At 36.6% G+C, this 26,791-nt stretch overlaps 1 protein-coding gene across 6 annotated transcripts in view; it reads left to right on the top strand.

The window, feature by feature from the left end:
- LCORL (ligand dependent nuclear receptor corepressor like) overlaps positions 1-26,791 on the top strand; it is an 82,238-nt gene that overhangs the window by 17,134 nt on the left and 38,313 nt on the right. For all 6 annotated transcript variants that reach the window (XM_014261411.2, XM_014261415.2, XM_088055942.1 and 3 more), the window contains exons 2-5: positions 8,138-8,203; positions 14,818-14,897; positions 15,124-15,253; positions 24,348-24,602. In XM_014261411.2, coding sequence (XP_014116886.2) covers positions 8,138-8,203; positions 14,818-14,897; positions 15,124-15,253; positions 24,348-24,602 — 531 coding nt within the window. The remainder of the gene's footprint in view (positions 1-8,137; positions 8,204-14,817; positions 14,898-15,123; positions 15,254-24,347; positions 24,603-26,791) is intronic.

Below are 26,791 nucleotides of genomic sequence, written 5' to 3'. Positions count from 1 at the left end.
ATGCTTTCTACTCTCACACCTGTATTAATGATAAATAATATTTATAGTAAATATTAAAGCATTATTGAGAGAGAATTTGAAGAAAAGTGAAAGGCTTTCTTTCAGGGAAACTGCAATTGGTGCTTTGTCTGCCTGGAGTACAATTTTTTAAAAAAAATCAAACGCAGTTCTTATACTTGACAAAACGTATAAAGCTGAATTCTGTCTGTTGGTATGACTGTTTTAATCCAAGGTAGCTGTCTTTGTAAGGCAAGCCACAGAACTTCCTCCAAGTATACTCCTGTACTGGGCTAAGCTAAATAATGCAGTCCTGAAAATGTACAGAATAGGGAGAAGGAGAACTGAAGCTTTTTCTTTAGATATAGTACTGTTTTGAATTACATGCTGTTTTCAAAAGGAATCACTGTTCAGGTGCATGAAACAGGGCAAAGTTAGAAGGATAGTGGGAGGAAATCAAATTAATTTGTTCTCATGGCAATGTCAGTTATGTCAGTGAGTTTTAGCTCGGAACTTCATGTTTGTGCGTTATACCTTGCCATGAAGGTGTACTTCAAGTGTGTATGGGGTAAAGGGGCAGGTAATAGAGGAGGTTGGCTTGTTGGTTGGGCAAAAAACAGTGTGCCGGATCTGTCTTTCAGTTCTTACTTGTCCATAAATTCCTTACAATGTGATTTTAGATTCTGATACTCCTCATAAAAATTATGAAATAGTCCTTGTAGATAAAGAAATGCCAACTCAAAACATAGCTTGTATGACTTCAGAATGGGAACAGAATTCATGTCAACTAGAAAAGTGTTTAGAGGCAAATGCAGAAACAGAAATTGAACTCTTTGTTATTGTTACCAAGTCTGTTTAATAACTGGGTAAACTTACAGTTGCTGTTACCACACCAAAAAATAAAAGAAGGTAGTTTAATTTTAATGCTGTGTCTGGCAGTACAGTGCTCAATCTCATTAAATGTAATCTTATTCTTTGGATTTTCCTAATTACATTTTAAAGACCATTTATTAAATTTTGCAACCTTTTAAGAATTGAAATCAGCAGTTCTGAACCTACTTTCACATTAGTTTTGATTTTTAAAAGCAACATTAATGGGCTAAGCTCCACACTGCTTAAAATGTGCGGGTTTTTTTCTTCAACTTTTAATTGTTTTCTCTACTGAGACTATTCAAAAAATAAGGAAGATACATGAATCTTCCTTGCTGATGCTTGTCACTTAACAGAATCTCTATTAGGAGTAGGGGTGAGGCCTGATATTATGTAAGGAGCTAAGTAACAAGTGTTTTGGACTTGAATGAAACTTGAACTACCATAACCCAGGCGTGATCCTTGGTGTAGTAAGCTACAAAGTGACGGGTGGTGAAGGTAAACTTCTAGGAATACAGAAGTTAGGAAGATTTCAACATAGACTGCTGCTAACTTTCTTAGGTGGGTTAACAAAATTGTGTTTTACAGAGCCTTAAGGTTCATTTTTTCCTAGAATGCCTCCAGTAGCCATAGTTTTTAAAGCTAAAAGTTTTATTTCATTGTAGTAAAAATACACATGCATGCTCTGTCCTTCAAAGTAGTGTGCAACAGTCTTGCCCTGTGCCTAGCTGATGATGTGCTGGAAAAGAAGGGAGAAAGCAGAACTCCATTTACATGCACCCAGAATCTTCCAAATTCCTTAACAAAGCAACTGAGAGAGGACAATAGGATCTGATCTAAAGGGTAACCTTTTAAATCAGATGAAAAGTGGAGCAGTAACTATGAATCACATGAGCAATCTTGATAAGCATCTTCCTCTTTCATTTAAATTTTTTCTATCCCTGTAAGGAGCATTCATCTACTGTTTGTGGTATGCATCCAGAGGTACGAATAAAACAGTCTTTATGGCTTTGAAAAATATCAAACCAGAAGTGTATTTAGAAGCATTTGCACTTTTATCTTTGAGCAGATGAACTGATAAAAGGCTTATACTTTCCTAAACTGGAAAAGCTGCAGCAGATCAGAGGAGGGGAGAGCAAGTATAAGCAAATGGGTTTTTTAGGTAGCTTACTGTGAGGTCATTGGTGTTATTATTAAAGTTTGCACAAGTTTTGTGAGGCACCTCTTGAGATTTAGTATTGTTATGTTCTAGCACTGAGTAAAAGAACAGATAAAAAGTGCTTTGTTAAAATTTTTTAACTAAAAATGTTTATATTTAATTAAAATGTCCCAAATATAGGCTTTAAAAAAAAAAAAAGCCTTGTAGCTAAATCCCTAGAATTGGATTACTTCTTAAACAGAAACATGGAAGGGGAAAAGAAAAAAAGACTAATAAAGAAACAAAAAGTCAAAAGGGAAGAGAAATATATCTTCTTTTATGAAATGAACTTTCCTTTGAAAAGAACATACAAATTCAGGAGTCAATATGGCCATTTACAAGATTAGGGGAATCAAGAAATTAATGTAATGTTGAGTGCACCAAACCTATCAAAAACCTTTTAATGCGACCTGTGCATATATTGCTGTTCCCTTTCCCAACTATAGAGTAAGTACTACTCCTAAGACCTACCAAGTGGTTCATTTGAAAGTGCTAGTTAAATGGCAGCTTCCATTTATTACATGATATTTATTCTGGTTTTGGCTATTCTTCTAACACATGGTCTGAGTCATTCAAAATTTTTGGAAACATACTTGTAGTCTCTATTCATTTAGAGGATGTGAGGAGGGAAGAAGAACTGTTTCCTCTCAGAAACATGGAGATGAGATAAAGCTTTTGGAAAAACAGTAGTCAACATATAGCTAAACCTGTCTAACCTCAATTTGTATTGTGTAACTGTTCTATTACTATATCTGTCCAAAATTAACCTAGATCAACTTTGCATTAAAATTTCTCTAAATCTTCACCTTGTGATTTTCGCTAGGCTTAGTGCAGCATAGACTATCCATTGCTTCCACAGTGACAGAGACTGTGTGGCAACTTCTGAGTTTCTGAATGGAGAAGGCTGTTACAATTCACAGCTGCTGCTGAGGAGTAGGATGAAGAAAGGCTGTATCTGGTGATGAGGAAGAGTCCCTGTACATTACTTGAGTACCTCTAAGTGTCTATAAGGTGCACAGTGTTGGATGTTTCCATGGAATATATCCATTTAATTATTACTCTTTTTTATTAATGAGAAAGAATTTTACAGCCTGCACTGTTCATATGTGGCACTCTCTAATGTGTAGATGGGCTCTAAGATGTTTCAGACACTAAGTAGTTTAAAGTGATAAAACATGGAAAACGTTATGATTTAAGCTTTGTGAGCAGCTGAATGGTAGCTTCTCTTTAAGATTTTAAATAGAAAGTTGTGAAGACAACTGAAGACTTCCTTTGGACTTAATAATCCTGTTTTAAATCTGAGTAAACTTGTAGAGACACTTAACATACTGGAATTGGTGAAATATTGGGTTTTTTAATTGCTCTTCACCTTGCAATTTCTTTGACTTTATAAAATAGCTAGTAGGATAGCTCAATAAAAACCTTGCCATAGACCCTTGGCCCATGTGAGACTTCTCTGGTTTAGACAAGACAGTACTTCTATTTCCACTGTGCTCCCCCCATCTTGGGGGAGGGATGTAAATCAGTGACTACTAAGCCCACAGAAAATTACTCAGCTACTCAAGTTCCTCGCTTCCCTTGGGATCCTGCATTCCTCATGGCTGCTGTGCCCAAGACCACTGTTGACTGTCACATCACTGATTATCACTTACTTAATGATGAGTAGCAGCTTGATGGTGGCCTCCCCTATTGAGCTTGTCCACCACCTCAGGCAGGCTTGTCCTCCAGACACCGCAGAATCCCCTAGGTTGCTTGTCCACTGGCATGTTGCATTTTCAGCATATGTCTTGGTGGTTGTGCAGCCTTTTCTTTTTTTTTTCCCTTATTTTTTTTGTGATGGTGGTTTTTGGGTGGTATTTTTGGTTTTTGAAGACTTCATCTACTTACCTTTGATTGGCAGTCTGTAACAGATGTTCATTATGATGTTCACCTGGTTGAATCCTGACCTGTAGATTTTTAACTGTCCTGTAGCCCATTCCACACTAAGGCTGTATTTGTTTAAGTTAAAATCTAAGCACTGTCCTTGACTTTCTCACTTCCCCTTTTCTTAAATGCCAGTATCCATCCACTGCACTTGTGTGAACTGTCTCACCAGTAAGATTGTTACATGCTCTGGTTTATTATCCCTTGTGCTTGCATCCTGTGATGAATGCTATCATATCAAGCTACTTAAGGTGTGTTCCTGCTTACCACATTTGTTCAGGGGGACTGTAAGGTCCTTGTGTGCATTGGCCCTCTCTGCCATTCTCTGCCTTTCTAGGCTTTAGTCTCCACTTTCCTGAGAAGTTTGAAGACCTCATTATGAGGCAAGTCCACTGGCAATGATGGATTTCCATTATCAAATAGATCCTGTCTTTCTCAAGCAGTCTGTTTCTCAAAGGATCCTAATGTCATAAGAGCTGAAGTCCTGCCTGCAGCCATGTAGTCAGATGTTGATCCCACTGGAAGTTTGTTTGCCCAAGGAAAGCCTTCACCCTGCATCAACACCTGGGCTCTGTTATTTATTACACTGACACCTGGTGTCATTCATCATTGCCCCTGTGCTCCTGTAGTTAGCCCTGGTGTGCTGAAGATCAATTTTGGCAATATCATGGTGGCCAAGTAGATGGGTAACAGATGATATTTTTAACAGCCAGATGAGCCATAAGAGTTTCTCTGGAACATTGCGAGTTTGGACCAGAGGTAACAGCTGAACTGCTGAGACAGCCAGTCTAGCTGCTGGGCAGAAGCCCCATGCAAGTCTGCAGCTGCTGTCACCTATTGCTTCCTTTTGAGGGCCTTGGCTGTGTCCCGTGGCTTGTATGCCAAACCTGATAGAACTTGTTCCTGGCCTGTTTGGCTTTTTGGTACCCCAATAGCTACCAGTGGAAAAAGAGAGCCCCCTTCCTGTTGCTGGAGGTCACAGCTTCATCCTCCCTCCTCGTGGGAGCTCTGTCCCATCCCAGCCCTGAGTGAAGAAAGCAGTATCCGTTGGTGGGAGAAAGGTGGGAGGGAGAGTTAATATGGGGGGGAAAAAGCCCGTTCACAGCTTTATTCAGAAATACAAACTGGAAACGTGTAACTGGGTTAAGAGACTAGCTCTGTCACAAATTTCTACTTATGAAGACTGTTGGAGAAACCTGTCTTGAATTTTGAAGGGTGTCAAATTAAACAAAGAAAGCTGATTCTTTCTACATGAAGATATAATAAATTTATTAGAGAAAGGAGTTTGACAGATTGGGGTATTGCAAGTTAGTAGAGCCAAGTGTTGCTTTTCAGTTTGGAGCTAGAAAGTGTCAGATCTTGAGTAACAGTTTTGAAAGGCAGCTTGGAATCAAAGAGGCAATCAACCACCATGAGACAGCAAATTCTGTAAAACTATTTTGAAGCAAAATTTTTCCGTTACTGAAAATGTAAGCAAATTGTACTTCTAACTGGTTTCTGTAGGCTCTTCACGTTCTGGAGAGTTCTGGAAAGCTGCTACTACTGTTTGCTTAAGCATACTGACTCAAGAAAGAAAACAAAGATTTATTGAACTGCTTGTGTCCAGATGGTTACATTTTAGGAATCAGTGCCAGCATTCATTCATCAGTACTAGAAACTAAGATACATCTTTATGTTTAGGTTAAAATTGTATCAATTCTGCTGAAAGGCAGTAGTACTCTGTGGAGCATGGAAGTTACACAAGTGCTTTCTGGGAAAATTTTAGCCTAAGGCCTGAAAAAATACTCTCTTTATGGTTTTAGGTTGTACAAGTAAGTGGTCTTTATAATAAGGCATCCAGTGTCTAAAGGTGAAGAAGCAAATGGTTGGGTGGGGTAAGTCTGTTGTGGCTCCTTGGAGAAGTTCTGTAATATTTCAGGAAGAGAAGCAGCCCTTTGGATGGATAGGATGGAATTACGTTGGGTGAATTCGCAAAGAAGCAGGCTGTTGTATACTTTCCTCAGGGTAAGAAAAGGAAAAAACCCCCAACTCTCACAGTGTGCTAATTGCCATCTTTAATACAAGCTGTATGGAAGTCTGTTTGGAGGTTGCAGTCTTCCTTGAGAAACTGCTGTTTACAGAGCTGGGGTTTCTGTGCTCATGGTTTTGCATAGGCAGGAGCAGGTAGTAGGACAGGCAGATAAGGACAAAAGTAAAGGCAGAAACAAGAACCACCCTCCACAGGGTGGGAAGGGTGGTAGGTGTTCAAAGAACAGGGAGATTTTGGGTGCTGACTGGGATGGTAAACGAGCTTCCTGTTGTTTGATTGACGAAGTCCTGAAAAATAGGAGTTGCTGTTTGCTCTTTTGAAATAAGCAGAGTTTTCTCCAAGAGCTGCTTCATTCATTTCTTTACCCAAGGACAGTAACTTGGCAGAAAATAACTATCTGCTGTCCTAAAATGGCTTTCAGTCTGTAACAGTAATGGCAATACACATGGTATGTTTTGTATTTCCACTGTGTTGTGTTTGGAGGATTGCTATCTTAACTTCAGGCTTCATCTCTCTTGCCTTTTTTGTCTGTAACCCTTTAAAAACAGAAGAATAGAGAATTTGTGCAATGCCAAAATTATGTGAATTTATATTATATTGAATCTAAGAGTCACTGGATGATGCTTTAAGGTAAATTTTAGTGTGTGCCTGAGCTTTAGGCTTTTTGCTTTCTGGTTCTTGTAGGCTGTTTAAAAGATGTGTGTGTGTGTGTATATATTTGTTAGAGGACAGTGGTTTTGTCATTTAATTTGTGTTGTCTCATGGTATTATATTTATTACAAAAAAAAGTGGAAGATGAAATCCATATCAGTTCAAGATATAAAGCTATAAATCTATTTATAGCTCACATAGCAGATTTGTAGAGATTATAATTGATTCACAGTATAGTCCATATATTAAAATTACTTTGCAATACAAATTTTAACAAAATTTGACTTAGCAAACTGAACAGCTCGCTCCTATGTGTTGAGATAGCTTCCCTTGTCTGGTTCAAATATGGTATATACTTATTCTAGTGTGCATACAGTCTAAACCAAAAAGCAAATATAACTTTTGGTGAGAGAACAGGATGTTGTGTTGTCTTAAAAGATATCACATGATGAGCAAATTTTGTGATTCTGAATGGTCTTTGTTGATGGCAGTTGTTTCCTGAAGATTTTGATATTTTTATGTGGTGTGATAATAAAATAGTCTTGCAGAGTTCTGGTCTAGCAAAATAGCTACAGACAGGCCTTTAGTATGAAGAATGAGAACCTTCAAATGCTGCTTTGAACTATCCTCTTATTTTCAAATAAGCTTATTATTTGGAAGAAGAAAGGGGGCACTTGGAAACTTTCTATATTGAACAAAACTTGTTACATTGATGCTGTAAATTGTCACCATATTTCATCAGTTGTCATGCTTTTTTTGTTTGTGTGTTTGGGGTTGATAAAAAATTCTATTTATTTATCAGACATTTGATTTGCTCTGTGTCTCATCACACTTATTGAAGTATTTAATTTTTACCAGATACCTAAACAGACTAGCTGGTAAATCTGTAAAATAATTGGATTTATCTAATCCTCAATTTTAAAATGTTTTTGTACGGATACAGAGAACTAGATAGCACTGTCATGGTTTCAATAGCAAAAGAAGCTTTATTTTTTTTTTTTTTTTTCTCTATTTGTTGTAATATTAGCCTACTCAGATTATGTAGTTTCAGGAGATCATGAGAAGCTTCTGATCTTGAAGTTTTAATTTTTTTTTCTTTTCATTTTTTTCTTCTCTCTGTACATGATACTGATTCTCAGGCTAAGACAGAAACTCCTTCACTTGCTTAGAGCTATGAGGCTAATCCTCCCACCTTTAGGATTCTGTGGTAGTTATTTTAAGTCTAATGAGGTTGTTGGGGCATGGCTTAATAGGCTGATTGTGGGCAGATGGCTGTTGCCTTGTCTTATTTTTATCTTCTAATGCTGTTGAGTAGTACCATGGTGGAAGGAGTAAATATTTGTTTGATAAATATAACAATTTTTGGAATTGCTCTTAGAATTTGAGGATACTTGTTGCCAGGTCTCTGGAATTTGCTTTCTTTTAAGAAACTTTTGATTTACTGTTCTAAATGTTTCTTTTGTCTCCAGGTTTTGAAAGTATTTTAGAAGGGCTTTATGGACCAAGGCTACGAAGAGACCTCAGTTTATTTGAAGGTAAATGAGCCAGCTTTTAGAGCAATGACCTTTATTTACTGTTTTTTCTTTTAGCTAAAGGTAGTTTCAAGTATATATCTTGAATCTGAAAAAGGAAATCTTCCAATGCTTTTCTTTCCAATGTTCATTTACTCATTTCCAATGTTCCTTTGCTTATACTGTGCATAAGCAAAACACTAGGTAGAATGATACCTAGGTTTTGTTCCCATACAGGGGAATTTGGATTAGCTAAGCTCTTCTGCGCAGCTCTTATGAGAATTACTTACTCTTCTGGGATAGTGCATCTCCTACTTTGTTTTTGAACATCTTCTAGAAAGGGCAGACAAGCTGCTCGGCTTCCAATTGACGTTAATTGGTAAAATGAAGGTAGTGGTTACTAGTTTGGGCTTGTTGTGGTCAAGAAAGTGTATGGTTTTTATATACTCTTTTTTTACATCTTTATTATATATACACCAAACTTTTAATTTTTATAATACTTTATATGTGTGTATATATATATATATGATGTCATAGCATGCTTAAGTGTGTGTCTGTGTAGATATATATACATATATAGATACATAGATACATATATATATACATACACACACACACACCTTTTCCATTACCCTTGTAAGACCTAGAATTAGTCCAAATGGGTTTTGGTTTTGCTGCAATAGCTGTCAATGACACATTAGCCCTTAGTTAAGTATGGAATTATTTTTCTCTGACAACATGGGATACAGCAAAAAATTGTTTTGGAGTGTTGAAAGAATTGTTTTGCCAACTTCATTTTATGACTTAAAAAATGTTATTTTTATTATCAAACCTTAGAAATGCTCCATCCCATTTCTTTACAATTTGTTGTCTTATAGTGTATTTTGTAAAGGATATCACTTATTTAGTGCTAGTACATGAGGCAGAGTGGCATGTACTGTATATCTTAGAATATTTATGGAGAAATTGCTTTAACTTGGTTATGGTTTTGTCCCCTTCATAATGTGCAAGTTCCTTGGCCTGTATCATATGTGTAACACAGTATTTTCATGGGGAAGGGGAGGAACTTGGAATACTACTTTCCTGATGCTTTCAGAATATTTTTTCCTGTTTCAAGCTAGGCATGCCACTAATAAGACATAAAAACATTTAAGAAATGCGTACAGTTGGATTAAAGCAGCTTTTTTCATGACTAGTATTCTCATCTGCTGTGATAAGCAAGCATATTTGAAAAGAAAACAGGATATTGTTATAAATGTGCAGTACCTTATTTTTTTAATTTTTTTTTTTTTCTTTTGGGTAAGGCAGCAGAAAGCACCGAGTTAATGAGGTAGTGGACAAAGTCTAAGCTACAGTTAAAGGGACATGATACACTAGACAGTAAAGTTTATTTTGCTTCTTTAGAGTTTATATGTGCAGGTATTTGAGCTGTCTTAGGGGTAAAGTTTTAACTTGAACTTATTTGTCTCATGCTGTTGAAGATTTCTTATGTATTTATATCTGATATTTCCATTACTTGCATATCTTTGCTATTTGATGCCCTTCTGACTTTGCCTTGCAAATTAAATTTGTGGTTATCTAAAATGCAACATTTCAGAGCTTTTTTTTTTTCAATTTCTGAAAAATTTTGTCAGTAATGTGCAAGAGTTCTTTAACAATTAAAGCCTATTTCCATGTGTGATGCATCTATAAAATTGATTTTAGTTCCAGAGCCGGCTGCAGAAGAGAGATGGCATGGTGGCTTGGGATGCCCACCTTACCTTGTTTTTTGTTAATTTCTATAGCTACAGTATCTGTAACTTCTGTAATGCAGAGTGAAATTGTTTATACTGGCACAGTAGAGGTCAGCTTTACCATTAGTATTGTATGTAGTATTTCTGATTTTAAATCTGAATTTTGTTGTAAAGATTAATACAGAATTCTCAAGTAAAATTTGTACAAATCTTTCTGCTCTCATAAGTGCCACTTTACATTTTACAGATAATGAAGCTAAGATACAAAGTAAATAATTTGCCTTAGTTAAAAGAAGAGGCTGGTAGAATTAGAACTCATGTTTTTAGACTCTAAGCAATGTGCCTGAATTACTGCATCTTTTAGACTGTTCATTTTCCTCATCATAACCACTAAACTAATACTGTCAACATGCAATATTATGGCTCATTAGTAAAAGTGTGTTTCCTCAAACATACCTCAAGAAATTACGTGGCTTTCTTGGGCAGAAATATGTGAGAATTGGTTGAAATATATGCTGCTTGGATATTGCATTTCTTTTCCTCTTCTGTTTTTGGCTATATCTATTGTGACATGAAAGAAATCAATAATGTGCATAAAATGTAACATGACTGATATATTTCCTCCTTAGTTCTGTCCTGAAATATATTTAATCTATAGATTAAAATATTGCATTGTATTATCTTAAACTTGAATGAATAATAAATTGTAATGACAAATTTAAATGGTAAAAGGTACACTTCAAGTTTTTCCTAGACTTTTCCAAGAAAATACCTTTTGAACCTTTTTTTGTGTCTTGAAATTCTTGTATATGTCGGATTAACTTTGGACTTGCTAAAGTGGTTCTTGTCACCATTATTCAGCACCAGTTTGTTTTTCTGACTGCTTGGCTTCTGCAGCTCCTGGTTGCAAAGGGGTCAAGTTCTGTATCTTGGCATATGACCTTGGCTCAAGCTTTGAACTGAGGCTTCTTATGTCGTTGAATCTTTAGGGCTTTCTAATCCTTTCCTTATTCCCATTTTCAGCTAAGTAGATTCACATCTGAATTGTTATTCTTTACATTCTAATTATGGATAGTTAGCTAGACTGTTAAAAAGCTTTTCACCCAACAGGGTGGTATGTGTGTACTTTCTTTTTAGGGGGATTATATGCTGGGGTTCTATTCTCTTAACCTCTGAGGAAAGGCTGTGTCTTGTTGGAGGAAAGCAGCTCTCAATACTCTTTCTCTGCCAGAAAAAAATCGTCTTTGTACAGAATGAAAGCTTTTATTTTTCCTTATGTTGTTTTGGAGTATTTATAGTAGTAAAAAATTATATTAGAAACACAAATCTAATTGAATTGGAGTTTTTATGAAATTAAAAATGTTAGACTTGATAAATACTTCAGCTGTTTTAATGGACTTATTAGGAAGCAGTAGTGCTGTATAAAAAGAAAGGGGGTGATAAGTTCAAAATTGTCACAAATAGCTGGAAAATCTTTTGGGATGTTATTATAATCAGAAAATACTGGTAAGTAAGAGTTGAATTTTTAAGCTGTTTTGTATTTGGATTTACTAGACAATTATTTTGTATTTTAAGGTATAAACATGGAATCTGTTCTGTGCTATAGATGTCTGAATTAATTTACTTAATTTGGCATTACTTCTTGGGAAAAGTGGTTTGGGGAAACAAAGATGTGAGCCTCTTAAGAAATGAAAAAAAAATTTTTTGTCAAAGTTCACCATTTTATTCTTAATAATTGGAAATCAGTTTAACAGCTTTGTGCTAAAGGGTTTTGGTTTGAAATGATAATCTGTACTGTGTTTAGTATTAAAATCTAGTTTGCACAGTCTTAGCAACCTTTTCTCATGGGCTGGCAAGCATTATAGGTTGTCTGCAAATCTTTCATCATCTGGCCCCAAGCAAGATAAAATGGGGAGGGAAGACGATCCTCATCCTAAATTCAGTGCACCAAGGAAAGTTTGTTCGGCTTTAAGTGCTATGTGTGCCTCTGATTTTTCTGAGAGTATGGTAGCCTATCTGTAGTTAATACTGATCTCAGGATGTTTCCTGTGGTGGTGACCTGAGACTGTTGGCTGTCTGGCATTTTGATATATCTTGTATATATCTGATCATATTAGTTTTCTTAGCTCAGTGGCAGATTTAATATGTCTTGTACATGATTTATGCTACTTTGAATATAGGGTTTAGTGTTAGGTAGAGCTGGTGTTACTTAATGTTTGCTTTTTTGGCAATACACAAGGATTGCTCTCCAGTTTGACTTTTACCAGTGGAAATTCAGGATTCCAAGGCAGAAGAACTTCTCTGAAAGTATAAAACCTGTCCTAGAATTAGGTGTAGAATCCCAAGCTTGATAAATAGAGTTTTCATGGTTGCAAAGAAAATAACAAACTTGTTTTGAAGGAATAGTGTTTTTGTGCTGTGGACCTCCTAAAGGAATAGCTCCAATGGGCTGGGACAGGTAGATTAATTTGGCAAAAATGACTCATTGTCTCCTGTTAATGTCCAGCCAAGAAAAATACCATGTCTGTTTTTAATCATCAGCTGTCCAACCTGTAAAAATTGCTGGTTTGCATCCATGAAAGTATACAGTACAATAATACAGAATTCTGTTCTAAATTAGTATTTTAGACCTGAGCAAACTAGATTTAAATCATAATATGGAGTTACTTTGTTCGTGCTCAACTGCAGAACCTTTATTTTTCAGAGTAATTTTATTCCGATTTTGCCTTTTTAATAACATCTTTGAGAAGAAGTAAAAGTTCAGCAGTTGCAGGAAGAGGGTGGAGGATAGTGGGCAGTGGGAACCAAGGTCAGAGAAGGAGGAGGGAAGAGGTTCTCCAGTCACTGGAGCAGAGATTCCTCTGCAGCCCTTGGAGAAGACCATGGTGAAGCATGTATAACCTGCAGCCCATGGAGGACCACGTTGGAACAGATATCACACTGCAGCCCATGGAGGACCCACTGGAACAGGTGGAGATGCCCTGAAGAAAGCTCCTGGAGGTCCCATGCTGGAGCAGGCCTCTGTCAGGAATTGCAGCCTATACAGAGGAGCCCATGCAGTAGCACATTTTCTGTAGGAGCTGTGGGTCTGTGGAGTGGTCTCTTCTTGAAGGACTGTGCCCTGTGGAAAAAACACATACTAGAGCAGTTCATGAAGAGCTGCAGTTGTGAGAACACTGGAGTAGTTTATGAAGGCCTGTAGCCCATGGGAAAGACCCTAAGGTGGGGCAAAAAGAGCAAGAAGTGGCATAGAGGAACTGTTATGAACTGAGAGCAGCCCGTTTCCCATCCTTCTTGCACTGTTTGGGGTGGGGAAGGAGGTAGAAGAGTCAGGAATGAAGGAATGAAGCTGAAACCTGTGAAGAAGGGGTGGTAAGGTGGTTTAGCGTTTTCCCTTTCTTATTATGCAAATCTGTTTTTATTGGCTATAAATTAAATTGATTCTCCCCATGTTGAGTCTGACTTCCCTGTGACAGTAACTGGTAAGTGATCTCCCTGTCTTTATCTTGACTTACAAGTTTCTCCCCCTGATTTTCTCCCCTACGGTCTTACATCCTCACGCCCACCCTATTGAAGAGGGGCAGTGACTGGGGGATTGGCAGCCAGCCAGCCAAGATCAGGCTACCATCATGTGTTATTGAAAGTAGATAATCTCAAGAACCTCCCCAAACAGAACTGATTGTAATTTGGTGGTAAGGAGAAAAGGAGGAAACATACCTGGTAATTAATAAGGGGAATGAAAAAGTTGTTTCTGTTGTAAGCACAGGAACTGGAAATGGACAGCATGGAGAAGACCTTGGAGTTGTAGTTAATCGTGTTTTGATACACCTTCCAAAACACTGCAGCTGTAATAAAGGCTGCTGCTTAACTAGAATACTGTAGGAAAAGTACTGCCTGCAGTGTAAGGAAGTCTGGTGTAAAGGTAAAAGATCTCATCTTGAGATCTTGGCCCCCATGTTCAGGAAACAGGTGTTCAAATGAGACTTGTGCAGAAGAGATGGAGTTGAGTCTCGTGAGGAAAACCAGGTGGACTAGATTAGCCACAAACTTAAGTGTAAAGGGGATAATGAAAGTCTGTAAATGCATCGGGGTGCTAGATTCCTAGCTATTGTTCATGGGTACAAGAATAAAATTGCCACAAAAGCAAACTGGAATAAGTTGCCATGCGCAATTTTAAACAATAAATTAGAAGCTTAATTTTAATTATTAGCGCAGTTGGTTTGGGAAAAGTTTTAAAGTAACTGGTGTTCATGAAGAGAAGGGTATTGGCTGAAAACTCTTAATTTTTGAAATGGAGTTTAGTAGCTTGTTTAAAGAAAGTAGGTTATGTGCCTCCATTCAGTAGAAGACTGGATTTGATATGGGCAATTTAAGTCCTGCATTCCCTCTAGACCAAAGTACATTTTCTGATAAAACATATAAAGGTACTTCTCTAGATATATCAAGAGCTACAAGTGAGTATAAGGCTTGGATTTACCTATGGTGGTGGTATCAAATCAATTAAAATACTATAAGTATAATGCATGTAGCTCACATGGTGAGGAGTCCATATCCTAATTCTTAGCTTATTTTACTACAAGTTTGCATGCTTAGTTAAAAAGAATGATGTCTGCAGTTCAGAGCTTTCTTTGCAATATTCAGATGCCTCCAAGTAATTTTGACAGATAATCAATTTAATTACACAAATTTACCTTTTCTTTTAAGAAAGGCACTCTCTGCTATTCGTAACTTGAGCTGTACAAGCCAGACAAGAATTTAAAAATATCTGAATAATTGAATATGACTGAATGCATTGTACCAATAATACATATCATATTTATTTAAGAGAAATTTAGGAAGTGTATTTTGTTCTCAAAATCCATTTTTGCTTGTTTAAAACATCTAGCTTTCTTTTCTTCCTTTAAGACTGTGAGCCAGAAGAGCTAACTGACTGGTCTATGGATGAGAAATGTTCCTTTTGTAATTTACACAAAGAAACAGCCAGTGTAAGTATGAGCATTATTTTAAGCATTACTCACCAACACTCATTTTTTGGTATGAAAGTAAGAGTCAGAGAATTGAATTTTGCAAATAAGTTTAATTCTGCATTTTGACTCAAGGTAGTTTGATTTTAGTGGTTCTATTCATTCCATAGCTCAGTAATTTAATTGTGTATTTTACTACCAGCAGACTAACTTCTGAAAGATGTTTTGATCTCCATATGTTTTCTAGGATCGTGCATCAGTTTTCGGTTCTTCACAGTCAACGCCTACAGAGGAACTGTCATCTCAGGGCCAGTCCAACACTGATAAGATTGAATGCCAAGCAGAAAACTATCTAAATGCACTCTTTCGAAAGAAAGGTAATACAAGCATGTCTTTTGTATTATGAAGTATGACAAAAAAATCTAGAAGAATCAAATTATTCAGGGTTAATTTTCTTTCATAAGTATTTTTTTATTTACTGAAATAGATGTTTCTTCTATTTCTCTTTTTTATTCCTTTTGTTTTCCTTAATCTTTTTCTTACTTGAATCACCAAATGAAGTACCACCCTTCCTACTTGCCATTCCTCTTTGTCACCTTGCATTATGTGTCATTCTTCTGAATCCATCTTCATAAATAGTACTGGATTTTTCTTTTTACCATGAGCTGCTACTTTGGTTTCATGCCAACCTCAGGTGTCATTCTCTGGAATTCTAAGCATTTAAACATTTTCTGTTCCTAAATTCTCACTTCTGGTTTTTAATGGGAAAAGCATTTTAGGTGAGAGAATATGCTTTGCAGATTGCAAAATGGGATTTGGGATCTTCTTGCACGAAAGCTGCTCCTTCAAATGCATCCAAGTTGGAGGTTAAAATTTCTTGTCAAAATATGTTAATTCTTTCACTGTTCTTGTTCTTCAACACTCATCAAGATAGAGCAGTACATGAGTGAAGTCAGTACATGACACATCAGCTTAGTTCATGAAAGTTACTTGATTCACTGTCAGCAAAAGCAGAAATACTCATTTTTTTCCTTAAATTCATGTGACTGAAGGAATGTGAATGAAGTTACTGTAAATGCAGTAACTACAATTTTCATAGATTTTTCTTGGGTTTAGGATGTGGATGTCAGAAAAGCTGAGTGACAGCTATTCTTACTTTTTTTGTTGTTTTTTTTTTGTTAGGGTGACAGCTCTCTTTTAATACAGAGTCTCAGACACTGTCTCTCCTTCACATAGGGAGAAGAAAGCAAAGTTAGTTTTCTCCCTTTTACATTGCTGTAGCGGGAGAGATTATTATGCCCTTGAACCTGGGGTATGTAGAACCTTTTTCTGCATAGATTTTGTGTCTACTCAGTCTACATTTTGTTTTTTTTGCATTTTGAAGAACTGGAAATGGAGTGCAACAGCATTTTGAGTCCATCCTTCGGACTCTTTGCTTTCCTTGAAACCAGCTATTTTCCATTTGAAATAAAAAGTCCAATGAAGTGGGCACCTCGTTACTTCTTAAAGTCTTACTATATTCTCATCACAGGCCCAATTGTGTGACATCTCCCTAGGCAGATATTTTAATTCCTTCAAATTTCTACTTTGTCAGAGCTCTTCTTGGTCTTGATGTGTCCAATGTTTTTCAGTGTTCGCCTGCTTTGTGCTCCTGCTGCATGATCTCTCTTTATACTCCTTGAGAGGAACTTCTATCATGGGAGAAGTGAAACTTGGCATGACCTCACCTTAGTGGAGTGAATGACTTTTAAGTTTTTCACAAAGAACATTTTGCTTTTAGCATCTTCTTTAGGTTTGATCTGCCAGACCAGTAATGCTAGGTTGAAGAGGTTTTGTCTATTGAAAAACAAAACTTCCAGTTGTTTTTGTGATTCTCTGAAGTATTTCTGTATTCTTGAGTAAGAATTTACTAAGAATATTGCTTCAGTTCAGGTTTTAGTAAAGTCTTTAAAGTTGTTCAAATTACGCAAAGTGAAAAGGAAAAAAAAGTAAAGGGCACATGAAACCAATTTTTGAGGTATTCGAGTAACTGGTTTGGATTTTAGGAGGAAGAATGAAGAGTTGTACTAAGAAAATCCTAAGTCTGCTTTCTGAATTTTTATAGGTTTTTGACTCCGAGTATCAACTTAGGAAGAAAGGAATAAAAAATATTCCAGTAATTGTTCAGCTAAGGAATAGTTCTTATACCTGGTCCCAAGCCAGATATTCTTTTGTTGTTAGAAAATTGTAGAATTCTTTTCTGATTCTCTTTAAAATGGAGGAGCACTTGTTTGGATTGCAAACTCCTCAAGATGGTCTACTCTCTTGCTATTGGTAGCTAATTTAGGCCTCTATGAGCAACTTGCAGGATTAGTGAGCAAATTAGAGAGTTCATTTGTTAGTCCCATTAATCTTTTGTTTTGAAGAAATTTATGTATTTTTTTTTTAATTTGCAGACTAGTTTGAGGAGATTTGGTTGTGGGTTTGGGGGTGGTTTTTGTATCAGGAAATTTGTTCAGATGATCTGAAAACATGCAGCCATGATATATTATTGTCTGGAGCAGACAGCCTAAAGACATTAATGTATGTCAATTTGGCTGTAGAATCTGGGGCAAAAGATGATAGAACTCCTGCCAAAATAGGTAAACTCTTGAAATCCTGTAAACAACTAAAGCATTCCCGTTAGGAACCCAACTTCACCATGTATTAGTGAAAGACTAGTTTTGTAGTCAGTTGTCTGTGGGAAAGTCCTGTGCTCAGCAGACACATCAGCAAATCCAAGTCTTTCTTGTCATCAAACACTGATTGTTGCCCTTAAACAGTGTGTCTGAAACCCAAATGCTTTCTTCCCAAATATGACATCTCTCTTTACCCTTTTGGTGGTGTAAGCAGAGTAGACTGTGGTGCTTTTCCACTTCCATAATGCTGAAATTCAACTGTTCTGTTTTGTTAAGGGAGAAACACAGTGTGCTTTAAAAAATACATATTAAGTCTTTTTTCACTATGAGTATTATAGAATGTGACACATGATCATTGTTACATCATGGAATCACAGTTGTTTAAAAGCTTGATCGGACATTTTCTTCATGGACTATTAATTTTCCTTATTTCTAGTAATATACATTGTGTGTTCTTAGAAGCTCATTTTTCCATGCAGTATTAATATGACCTCTTTAAACAAACCAAAGAAAACAGTTGTGAATCAGGTTCTATCTTCAGGATAGATGATCCGTCAAGAGACAACTGAGACATGAGAAGCTCTTGTAGAAGTTAAGGAATTTAGGCACAAAATTATAGAGAGAATGTTTGAGATTACTTGAGTCTTTTCAGATTCTCTGGGCTACTCTGTCAAATATCTTCAATGCCATGTTTCCCATCCCAAAATAATTTTCCTGTAAGTTTTTAAAGCTCTTTACTATTTGCAGATATCCAGGTTATGTTCTAAAATATTTCCATTCATAAATATGGCTTTCTTACACCGTACCATATACCTGAATTTTACTTTGAGTTCTTCTGGTCGTTTTCTAGTTTTCTTGCAGTTGCGTAGCTGTCACAAGCTGGTTACGCTTCTTGGACAATGTCTATTTAATTTAGCAAACCTATGACGATGTAATCATGCACACATTATATCAGATTAAAAAAACCTGTTATTTTCTAAGGTGTTTTTTTGAGTTGCACACACTACTTCATTCAAAACCTGCAGTTTCTTTTGATTAATAGTCTTAAGAAATCTAATTTGTGCTTTCAAAATCTGGACAGTTTTCTTAATCACTGAGAGCTTTGACAGAGTTTGTGCGTTAAACTGTGACAGCTTTGCTCTTCCCCTTAAACTTCATCAGGAAAGAATGTTCAATGTGGTTTCACTGCTTTCTTAAGAAAATAAAGCATACTTTGTGTTGACCACCTACCTGCCAGTGTTACTGTCTTCACTGACTGCATTTCTTGATCATTTCAACTACATTTACGAGGATTCATAGAATATGACTGGATATAGAGTAGTGAAGTTTGCAACCTGAATAGAGGAAGGAAAAAGGTGGAATGTTTATGAGAACAGAAGAGTGGACTTATTCCTTCTGTTTATTGGTCAGTCAAGTTAACTAAATTAATCATGATACATGGCTCAGAATAAATAGCTGTACTCCTGCTTTAACGTGCTGATGACCTAACAGTGACCTGAACAATTTTACAAGTAGAGATACGAACCTCACTGGGACAGTGGCTGTTGAGGTGGGGTTGTTTAAAGAAAATGTGGCTTTTATGTAAAAAGGGGAGAGATGGAGTGAATTTATCAAGCACACTGAGAAGCAATCATGTATTCTTGATCCTGCTCTTCACACAACTGGATTGAAGGTTAAAGGGGGATTGTGATTCCCTGCTGCTTTTCACTACCTTTTGGCATTGTGTCAGAAGACAAATTAAGTCATTAGGTTGACTTTTTAATGAAAAAGTACTGGTTTTCCATAAATGAAATACTGTTGTGGAACACTGTTTTGGGAGCTTTTAACTCATTGTTCATTGTCTTGCCAAACAGTCAAATCTGTCACCACAGACATTGCAGTCTAGTGATCACATATAATGTTAATGTGCAGAATAGTTAATAGTACAGATTTGAATAGTTACAAGCTCGTGCAGCACATAAACTGAGGAAGTATTAATCCTAAACATGAGCTTTGAGTTAAACTAAATCATTACAATTAGTCATAATTACGTGACATTTATTTCTCTCTTCTCTTGCATTCAAACTGTTACCTTGACAGTCATGAGCAGAAAATATCAGATTTTATCATACAAATTCAGTCTTCTTTTATCCTAATGACATCAGGTCTGCAGTGATCTGAGAGAAACTAGAGGAACATTAAGGCTAACTTTTGTTCTAAAACTTTAGAGGCTGTTCTACTGGGTTTGAAGTAGTATATATGTACATAACATGATCCATGAACTACATACAGGTACGTTGTATTTTACAACTGTGAAAAATGTGAGTTTACACAGATGTAGGCATGTAAATTTAAAACTTAGCAAGTTTTAGCTAGAGTCACAACTCCTAATAAAACATTTTGGAAAAAAACCCTATTCAGGTCATACCAAGTCTATCTGGTGCCATCTGCTGATAACAATTAAGAAATATTTGGTAGTGATACTAAGTTCAGAGTTCTAATACCTTTCTTGCCCAAAATGTGTTTCACCATGTTTCAAAATTTTATATGACTAATTACAAATTTCTCTTGTGTAGTGGAAGATTGCCACTGTGAATCACAGGATGGATGAAGCTCTTCCCCATGTTGGGCGGAACAGACTGGGTGATGAGATACTGGAGAGGAGCACTACAGAAAGGGACCTGGGGGTCCTGACTGACAGAAAGTTGAACATGAGCCAGCAGTGCCCTGGTGGCCAGGAGGGCCAACCCTGTCCTGGGGGGCACTTGGCACAGCATGGCCAGCCAGGCAAGGGAGGGGATTGTCCTGCTCTGCTCTGCACTGGGGTGGCCTCACCTTGAGTGCTGGGGACAGTTTTTGGGCACCACAGTATAAGAAAGACATTAAACATTAGAGTGTCCAAAGGAGGGCAGCAAAAATGGTGAAGGATTTTAAGGGGAAGTCATACAAGGAGTGGCTAAAGTCACTTGCCCTTTTCAGCCTGGAGGAGACTAAGAGGAGACCTCATTGCAGTTACAGCTTTCTCTTGAGGGGAAGTGGAGGAGAAGGCACTGATCTCTTCTACCTGGTGACCAGTGACAAGGCCTGGGGTCAACCTCAGTCCCAGAGCTGTGCCAGGGGCAGTTTAGGTTGGATATTAGGAAAACATTCTTCACCCAGAGGATGGTTGGCCACTGGAACAGGTTCCCCAGGAAAGACGTCACAGTACCAAGCCTGGCAGAGCTCAAGAAGTATTTGGACAATAATCTCAGGCACGTGGTGTGACTCCTGGAGCTGTCCTGTGCAGGGCCAAGAGCTGGATGATCATCCTTATGGGTCCCTTTCAACTCAGGATATTCTATGATTTTAAGACAGGGTCAAAGTCTTTACAGTGGTGCATAGCAGGATAATGGTAGATCGTAAACAAGTTGAAATTAGAGGTTCTTTTTAATGTAAGGAAAAATGAGGACAGGCAAGCAGTAGAATATGCCACCCAGAGGTTGTAGAGTCTCCCATTCATGGAAGTATTCCTTACCTAACTACATAAAATCCAGAGGAACTTGCTTTGACCTCAAAGATGTCTGCTTTGAATAAACAGTTTTACCAGTTTTACCTCCCAAGGTACTTCCACCATGATTTACCAGTTAATGATTTACATAACAGAACAGTCAATGTCATAGCAACACTATTTGTATTTATGGCAGATAAGTTTAGACTACCTGGTCTAGCCCTGTTGATTGAATATGCATTTAGCAGCAAGAGCACTTCATGTGCAACCTGGGAGCACATCTCTCGGAGTATGTGCTCTTAGATACACACATAACACACATACACACACACCACCCCCTCATCATATTACCTTTTTAGAGTAAATTAACTTAAAATCTGTAAACTGCCAATAGCTGTAGCCATTGAATATATGAGAAATTCTTCTGCATTTATTCTTCCCAGGGAGTATTTGGAAATCATTACAAAAAAAATAAACTATTACTGAAGAAATTATTATAAAAACAAAAAATAAATCCTTTATTATTCTAACTAGATAAGGTAAAAGATGAATTTGCTCCTAAGGGAAAAGCTGACTACTCCTGCAAGTGTTTAAAAGCAGTATGTGCTTGGCCATATTGTATTGGTTTGACCCGTATTGGCTACTGGTGCAGAGTCTAAAGTGGAAAAAACCTGGCAGTTCTGACTGTGTTGCAGTTTTATAATAATTAATGCAGGAGATGGTGATTAATAAGCCTGTTCCAGGCTGTCGTGTTTTCCTGCTAATGGCAGGTCCCCTGTACTCTCTGGTCTTTTGCTTCTTAAAGATGCAGATCACACCAGGATGTAAAATAATTCTCCCATTTTCACTGATGATCACCTATTATCATTAGTTTATTATCAGTTGTCAAAGAAGTTTTTCTTGTATGCATGCAGCAAACTAATTGCTCTGTATAAGCAGGGTCATTCCAGACCCTACTCAGTCTTAATAAAGTTTTGTATAATTCGTTTTGTATCAATTTCTGATTACAGGCATTCACATTTTTGGGTTTTCAGGTTAAGCTGATGATCAGTAGATTTCATTGTCTGGAACTACCATTACCCTGTCACGCAAACACTTTTGTTCCTAGATAATTCAGTTATTTAATTTCATTTCTTAACTTTCGTGTTCTTTTCTTGTATTTTGCATATGCATCAGTACATTATACCTGTTGCCTTACTACTCCACTATCTGTTGAATTTTTTTTCTCTTTACTTCTAAGTGTGTCTCTAGGGTGGTAAATTCCAGCTGAATGTTTACTGAGTTCATTATTTAGGAATCAGGAAATAGGCATGCTCTGTTTATATTGCTATGCCTGGAGGTTACATGGTGGGAAGAGATCTTTCTCTTTATAGGTATCCTCCATAGTTTAGAATTTAACTTTGTACCTCTCTTCAAGAAACACCTGTCAATTTTAGGTATTTTGGTAGAGATCTGGTTGAAGCATTGTTGGAAGATAGGGCTTTAACCATAAGCAGATTTGTTTTGTCATGCCTTAGGTAAGTTCTCTTGAAGCCAAGATGTCTTAAAAATGCTGGAGCTTCACTGTGCCTCACCAAGCACTATGGCGAGGCAGACCAAAAGGTCTTGACAGAAAGCATCTGAGCAGTGATTCAGCTGCCCTCTTATGTGCTATAGACAGCAGATCTCATAGGTGCAGGTTTGTAATTCCTTGCAATGCTCTGTTGGTGAAAATGAATTCTCAAAATGGAAGATGTTTTAAATAAGCCTGAAACAAACAAGAAAAAGATCTTCTGTGCATTCGTCCTAAATCTGAGCAGCATTCATTGATCAGTGCTGGCAGTCACTCTCTTGATAGTAGATGGGTAAAGCTTCATGGGCATATAAAATACTTGATCAAATATGCTGTGTGATCCTCCAAACTTCCTATTAGGAAAGGTACACTTAGCATGCAAACATCTACCAAACCCAGCCCTTTCAGTTTCTTCACTTCCATGAAAAAACCCCTCAGTTTATCATCTGTTTTATCTGTTTCAGATTAACTTTATTATCCCAGTAACTACAGAACCATGTCCTTTGGTATTTCCTCGAGGCAATCAGGGCTCACCTAAAAGCCAATTCTTCTTCATTGCTTTCACATTTGCTTTAAATCCCTCTTCCTTGACTGAAAACTGTTTCGCTCATTACCTATGGGATGAGGCAGTGGTTAAAATATTGAAAAGGATATTTGTGAGGGGAGGGGTGTAGAATTGAAGGAAAGAAGGAAGAGTGGGATAATGAAGTACTACTCCTGCCAGTTTAAGGGAAAACACAGATCTCTGAGTATGGTCAATTGTCTTATGGTGTGTTGCAGTCATCAATGCAGTAGCACAGCTTACTTTGAGTTTCTTAATTACATTATTTATGCTAAGTAACATTTTGTTTTTTCTGTTGCTTCTGTTAGGATTCTTTTTGTTGATTCACAGTTGCACTTTCAGTTACGCTTTTTAAATAAGGTTTAACTTCTTTCTAGCTGATAGATAACATTAAAATTAAGTCATATGTTACCTTTGATCCTTCTTTTTTTTGTTTGTTTCTAAAATGAGGTACTTCTTTCCATTGAAATATTACATACACAAGCAAAAGCTAGGATATATTCAGTTTAGAATAGGAAATAAAGCTTTTCTTCCAAGTGTTTTTATTGCTAGCACTTTGAAAATATCCTGAAAATTCTGTAAGATTTTACAATAAAAGTTTAAAACTTTGTATTACCACAAGTTGTATGGGACATTTCAAGTAGTGTCGTATCAGTTTTGACATTTCAATCCTGAACCTACAATGGGCATTATAATCTCAGAGTGGAACACATTTTGGCTTTTTTTCCCCTTTTTAAGATCAGTTCCTCAAAAGTCCAACTGTTGCATGTTACAAAGCGGGCTAATCTTTAGAACTACACTTTAAAATTATTTTTGTTATAATTTGAAAATAACTTCTTTCTATATTAATCCGTATCTTATTTTACTTTCATGGTTTGGATTCAAAATTCTTCATTTTCAAAACCGAAAATGAACAGTCTGCAAGTGAAAATTCAACTTGTTTGCCAACAATACAGATTCTGAGACGCCTAAGTAATGCTACCCCACATACTCTTACTTGCATGCTGATAGGGGAGTAAGGTAAAAATTAGTGATCTGTGCTATATGTTTTTCCAAGTGACTTCAGTTAGGAATGCTCATTAAAAAAACTTGATAGACATCTGAATTAATATGTTCATTGCACATGTACTTATTTGTGTGTACACATTTGTGTGCTTATAGGAAGTACTTTTTATAAGAAAAGTGATTAAGTTTGGTTCTTAATATATCTGTTGCCTGTGTTTTTTATTTCTAGATCTTCCTCAGAACTGTGATCCTAACATTCCCCTAGTTGCTCAGGAATTAATGAAAAAAATGATCCGTCAGTTTGCAATTGAGTACATTTCAAAAAGTAGCAAAATTCAAGAGAACAGAAATGGTTCATCATTTGAGCCAAGTCTGATGTGTAAAAGTATCCAAATGAACCAAACGGAAAACTCCCTTCAGGAAGAACAGGATAGCCCTCTAGACCTCACTGTGAATCGAACTCAAGAACAGAATACTCAGCAAGGTAAATTTTTATATCTAATAATTTGTGTTTTGCTGTCACTTATTTATTTTATGGTATCTTATTCCCTTAAAAAATAAATGTCCATTTTTCATATTGTGTGTTAGCAGATAAGTATTCTGATTTTTGAGTGCCTGTGTAGCTTTGGAATTTCTCAGCTTTGGAATACTGAATCTAGGTCCTCTCACCTGTGCTGGCACAGGTAACAGTGGTCCAAAATTTTGTTGAAGAAATGCCCGTCAAGAAGCCTGAGAAAAAATTAAAAGGTGTTGGGATTTCAGAGAGCAGATGTCATTTAGTCTCTGTCAGCTCTTGAACACTTTGATTCTTTAAATACAGGCTGGTTAGAATGATGAGAAAATAAGATTAATCTGGGAGAAAATTTGCATACTTCATACCTTAATCATTACAGATCAGTGCAGCTTTCTTAACTGAGAGTAAAGCTGGAAAGATAGTCTGTCTCACTATCATTTGCTAAAAGGAAATAATTTCTTTGCCTCAAGGAATACTGCTATCCAAAACTGATAACAGTATAATCACAAGAGTGTTTTGGACTTTGAACTAGATTTGGATTAGCAGCAGTTTTCAGGAGGGGTTGTGACTGTCACGTGCAACTGAAAGCAGTGGCAAAAGCAGGTTTTGTCTTTTACAGATACGAGATTCTGTGTTAATTCTGTAATAGTGCAGATCAAAGGGAAAAGTTGACCTGTATGTGATGTACCATACTAAAATAGTTGAAAGAAGCCAGAACTAAGTTTCTTGGGTTTTGTCTGGGTTTTTTGTTTTTTTATTTTGATATACATGAGCAGATTTGGTATGTGTGTACCTAATGATGCAGTCTTCAATTGGAGATCCTTGGGGGCAGGGAGTGCTGATGGATTCCTCATGATAAATATATCTATTCTAGGTTAAATCTCAATCATCCTTTCTCTTTGACAGAAAAAAAACATTAAGAAATACTATAATTCTTGCTTTTATTCTGTATGGTCAGACCAGTTCATGCCAGGGTTTAGTAAATGTTTAGTGGTTTAAATCCTGAGAATATACCTATTGTGCTTGGCTGTAATTTTGCTATGGATGAATTACCGATCTTAGAGGTTTATAATTGGTCAGGTTTAAGCACATTTCTTTTGCAAGAGCAATAAAAGATACTTACATGATACCAGCACTATAGCGTGTTGCTTACTTCAGCAGTAAATAATTATGATTATAAGAAAAGGGTAGGCAGAAAGTAGGCAGGGACAGGAAGAAAGTTATGCTGCCACCCTTTTCTGAAAATCCATTGATCTTTTGTCTAAGAAAAATCTAAAATACAGAGAAATTGAGTTATTTAAATAATCATTTTACGTCATTGGATTTTTTTCTTACAGTGAAGCTAAAGAGCAAGCTTAGAATTGTGCACCTCCTTCAGTGAAACACCTAAATCTAAAATAGTTGCTCAGCACCACACAGTGTAAAAGTTACTCATTAAACCATGTAAGACACTGCAGAGTCTCAGGACTTGCACTGCCATGTTTGCTGGAGTGCTTTTTAGATGTTAAAAGTAACATTTTGCTGTGAAATGTAGAGATGCTGAAATGAGAAATAATAGTGGAATAAGACTGTAGTTGAAGGTGGCTTGAACATCTTACCTACCAGGAAAATTGTATTTTGCTTTCTGTTTTCCTTGAAGGTGTTAATTTTGAGCTATTTTAGCTTTTCACTGTAGTGATGGCAACACAGGCAATAAGTTCAAGATGAAAAATGTCAGCCTGCTCTTGTTGTTTGCATTGTGTTCTAAGTGCAAAGATTCATGAAAAAGTTAGTTCAATTAGCTTTTGTCAGGGATTGTGTATTATTATTGCACCTATCTCTCAGTCAGTTCTGTACTTTTTATGAAGACAGCTTGGTTATAATAAAGTGTCATATGCCTATGGTAGGGAATTATGAAAGTTTTTTAATTGGATTATTTTTTGAAATGTATAATTCTCTAACATAGTATACTTCTTTGGTCTGGAGACTTGTAAAAGCTGTACCATGGTTCTGTTCTTAGTAATGTTTTTTGAATGTCATGCAACTTTCTTTAGTGTTTGCTATTTTTAATTCCTGTTACAACTACCAAATGAAGTGGCAGTAACAGAGGAGGAACTTCAAATTTTTACATTGCTTTGATGGATCCGCAAAGTTGAAGTCTTAAATTCTGTTAAGAAGAT

Source organism: Pseudopodoces humilis, chromosome 6 (assembly GCF_049639895.1).
Source record: "Pseudopodoces humilis isolate 2021_Gansu_Grassland_sample_001 chromosome 6, ASM4963989v1, whole genome shotgun sequence".
Lineage (NCBI taxonomy): Eukaryota > Metazoa > Chordata > Aves > Passeriformes > Paridae > Pseudopodoces > Pseudopodoces humilis.
The sequence above is the reverse complement of the archived record's forward strand: the minus strand, read 5'-3'. Positions and strand labels throughout refer to the sequence as shown.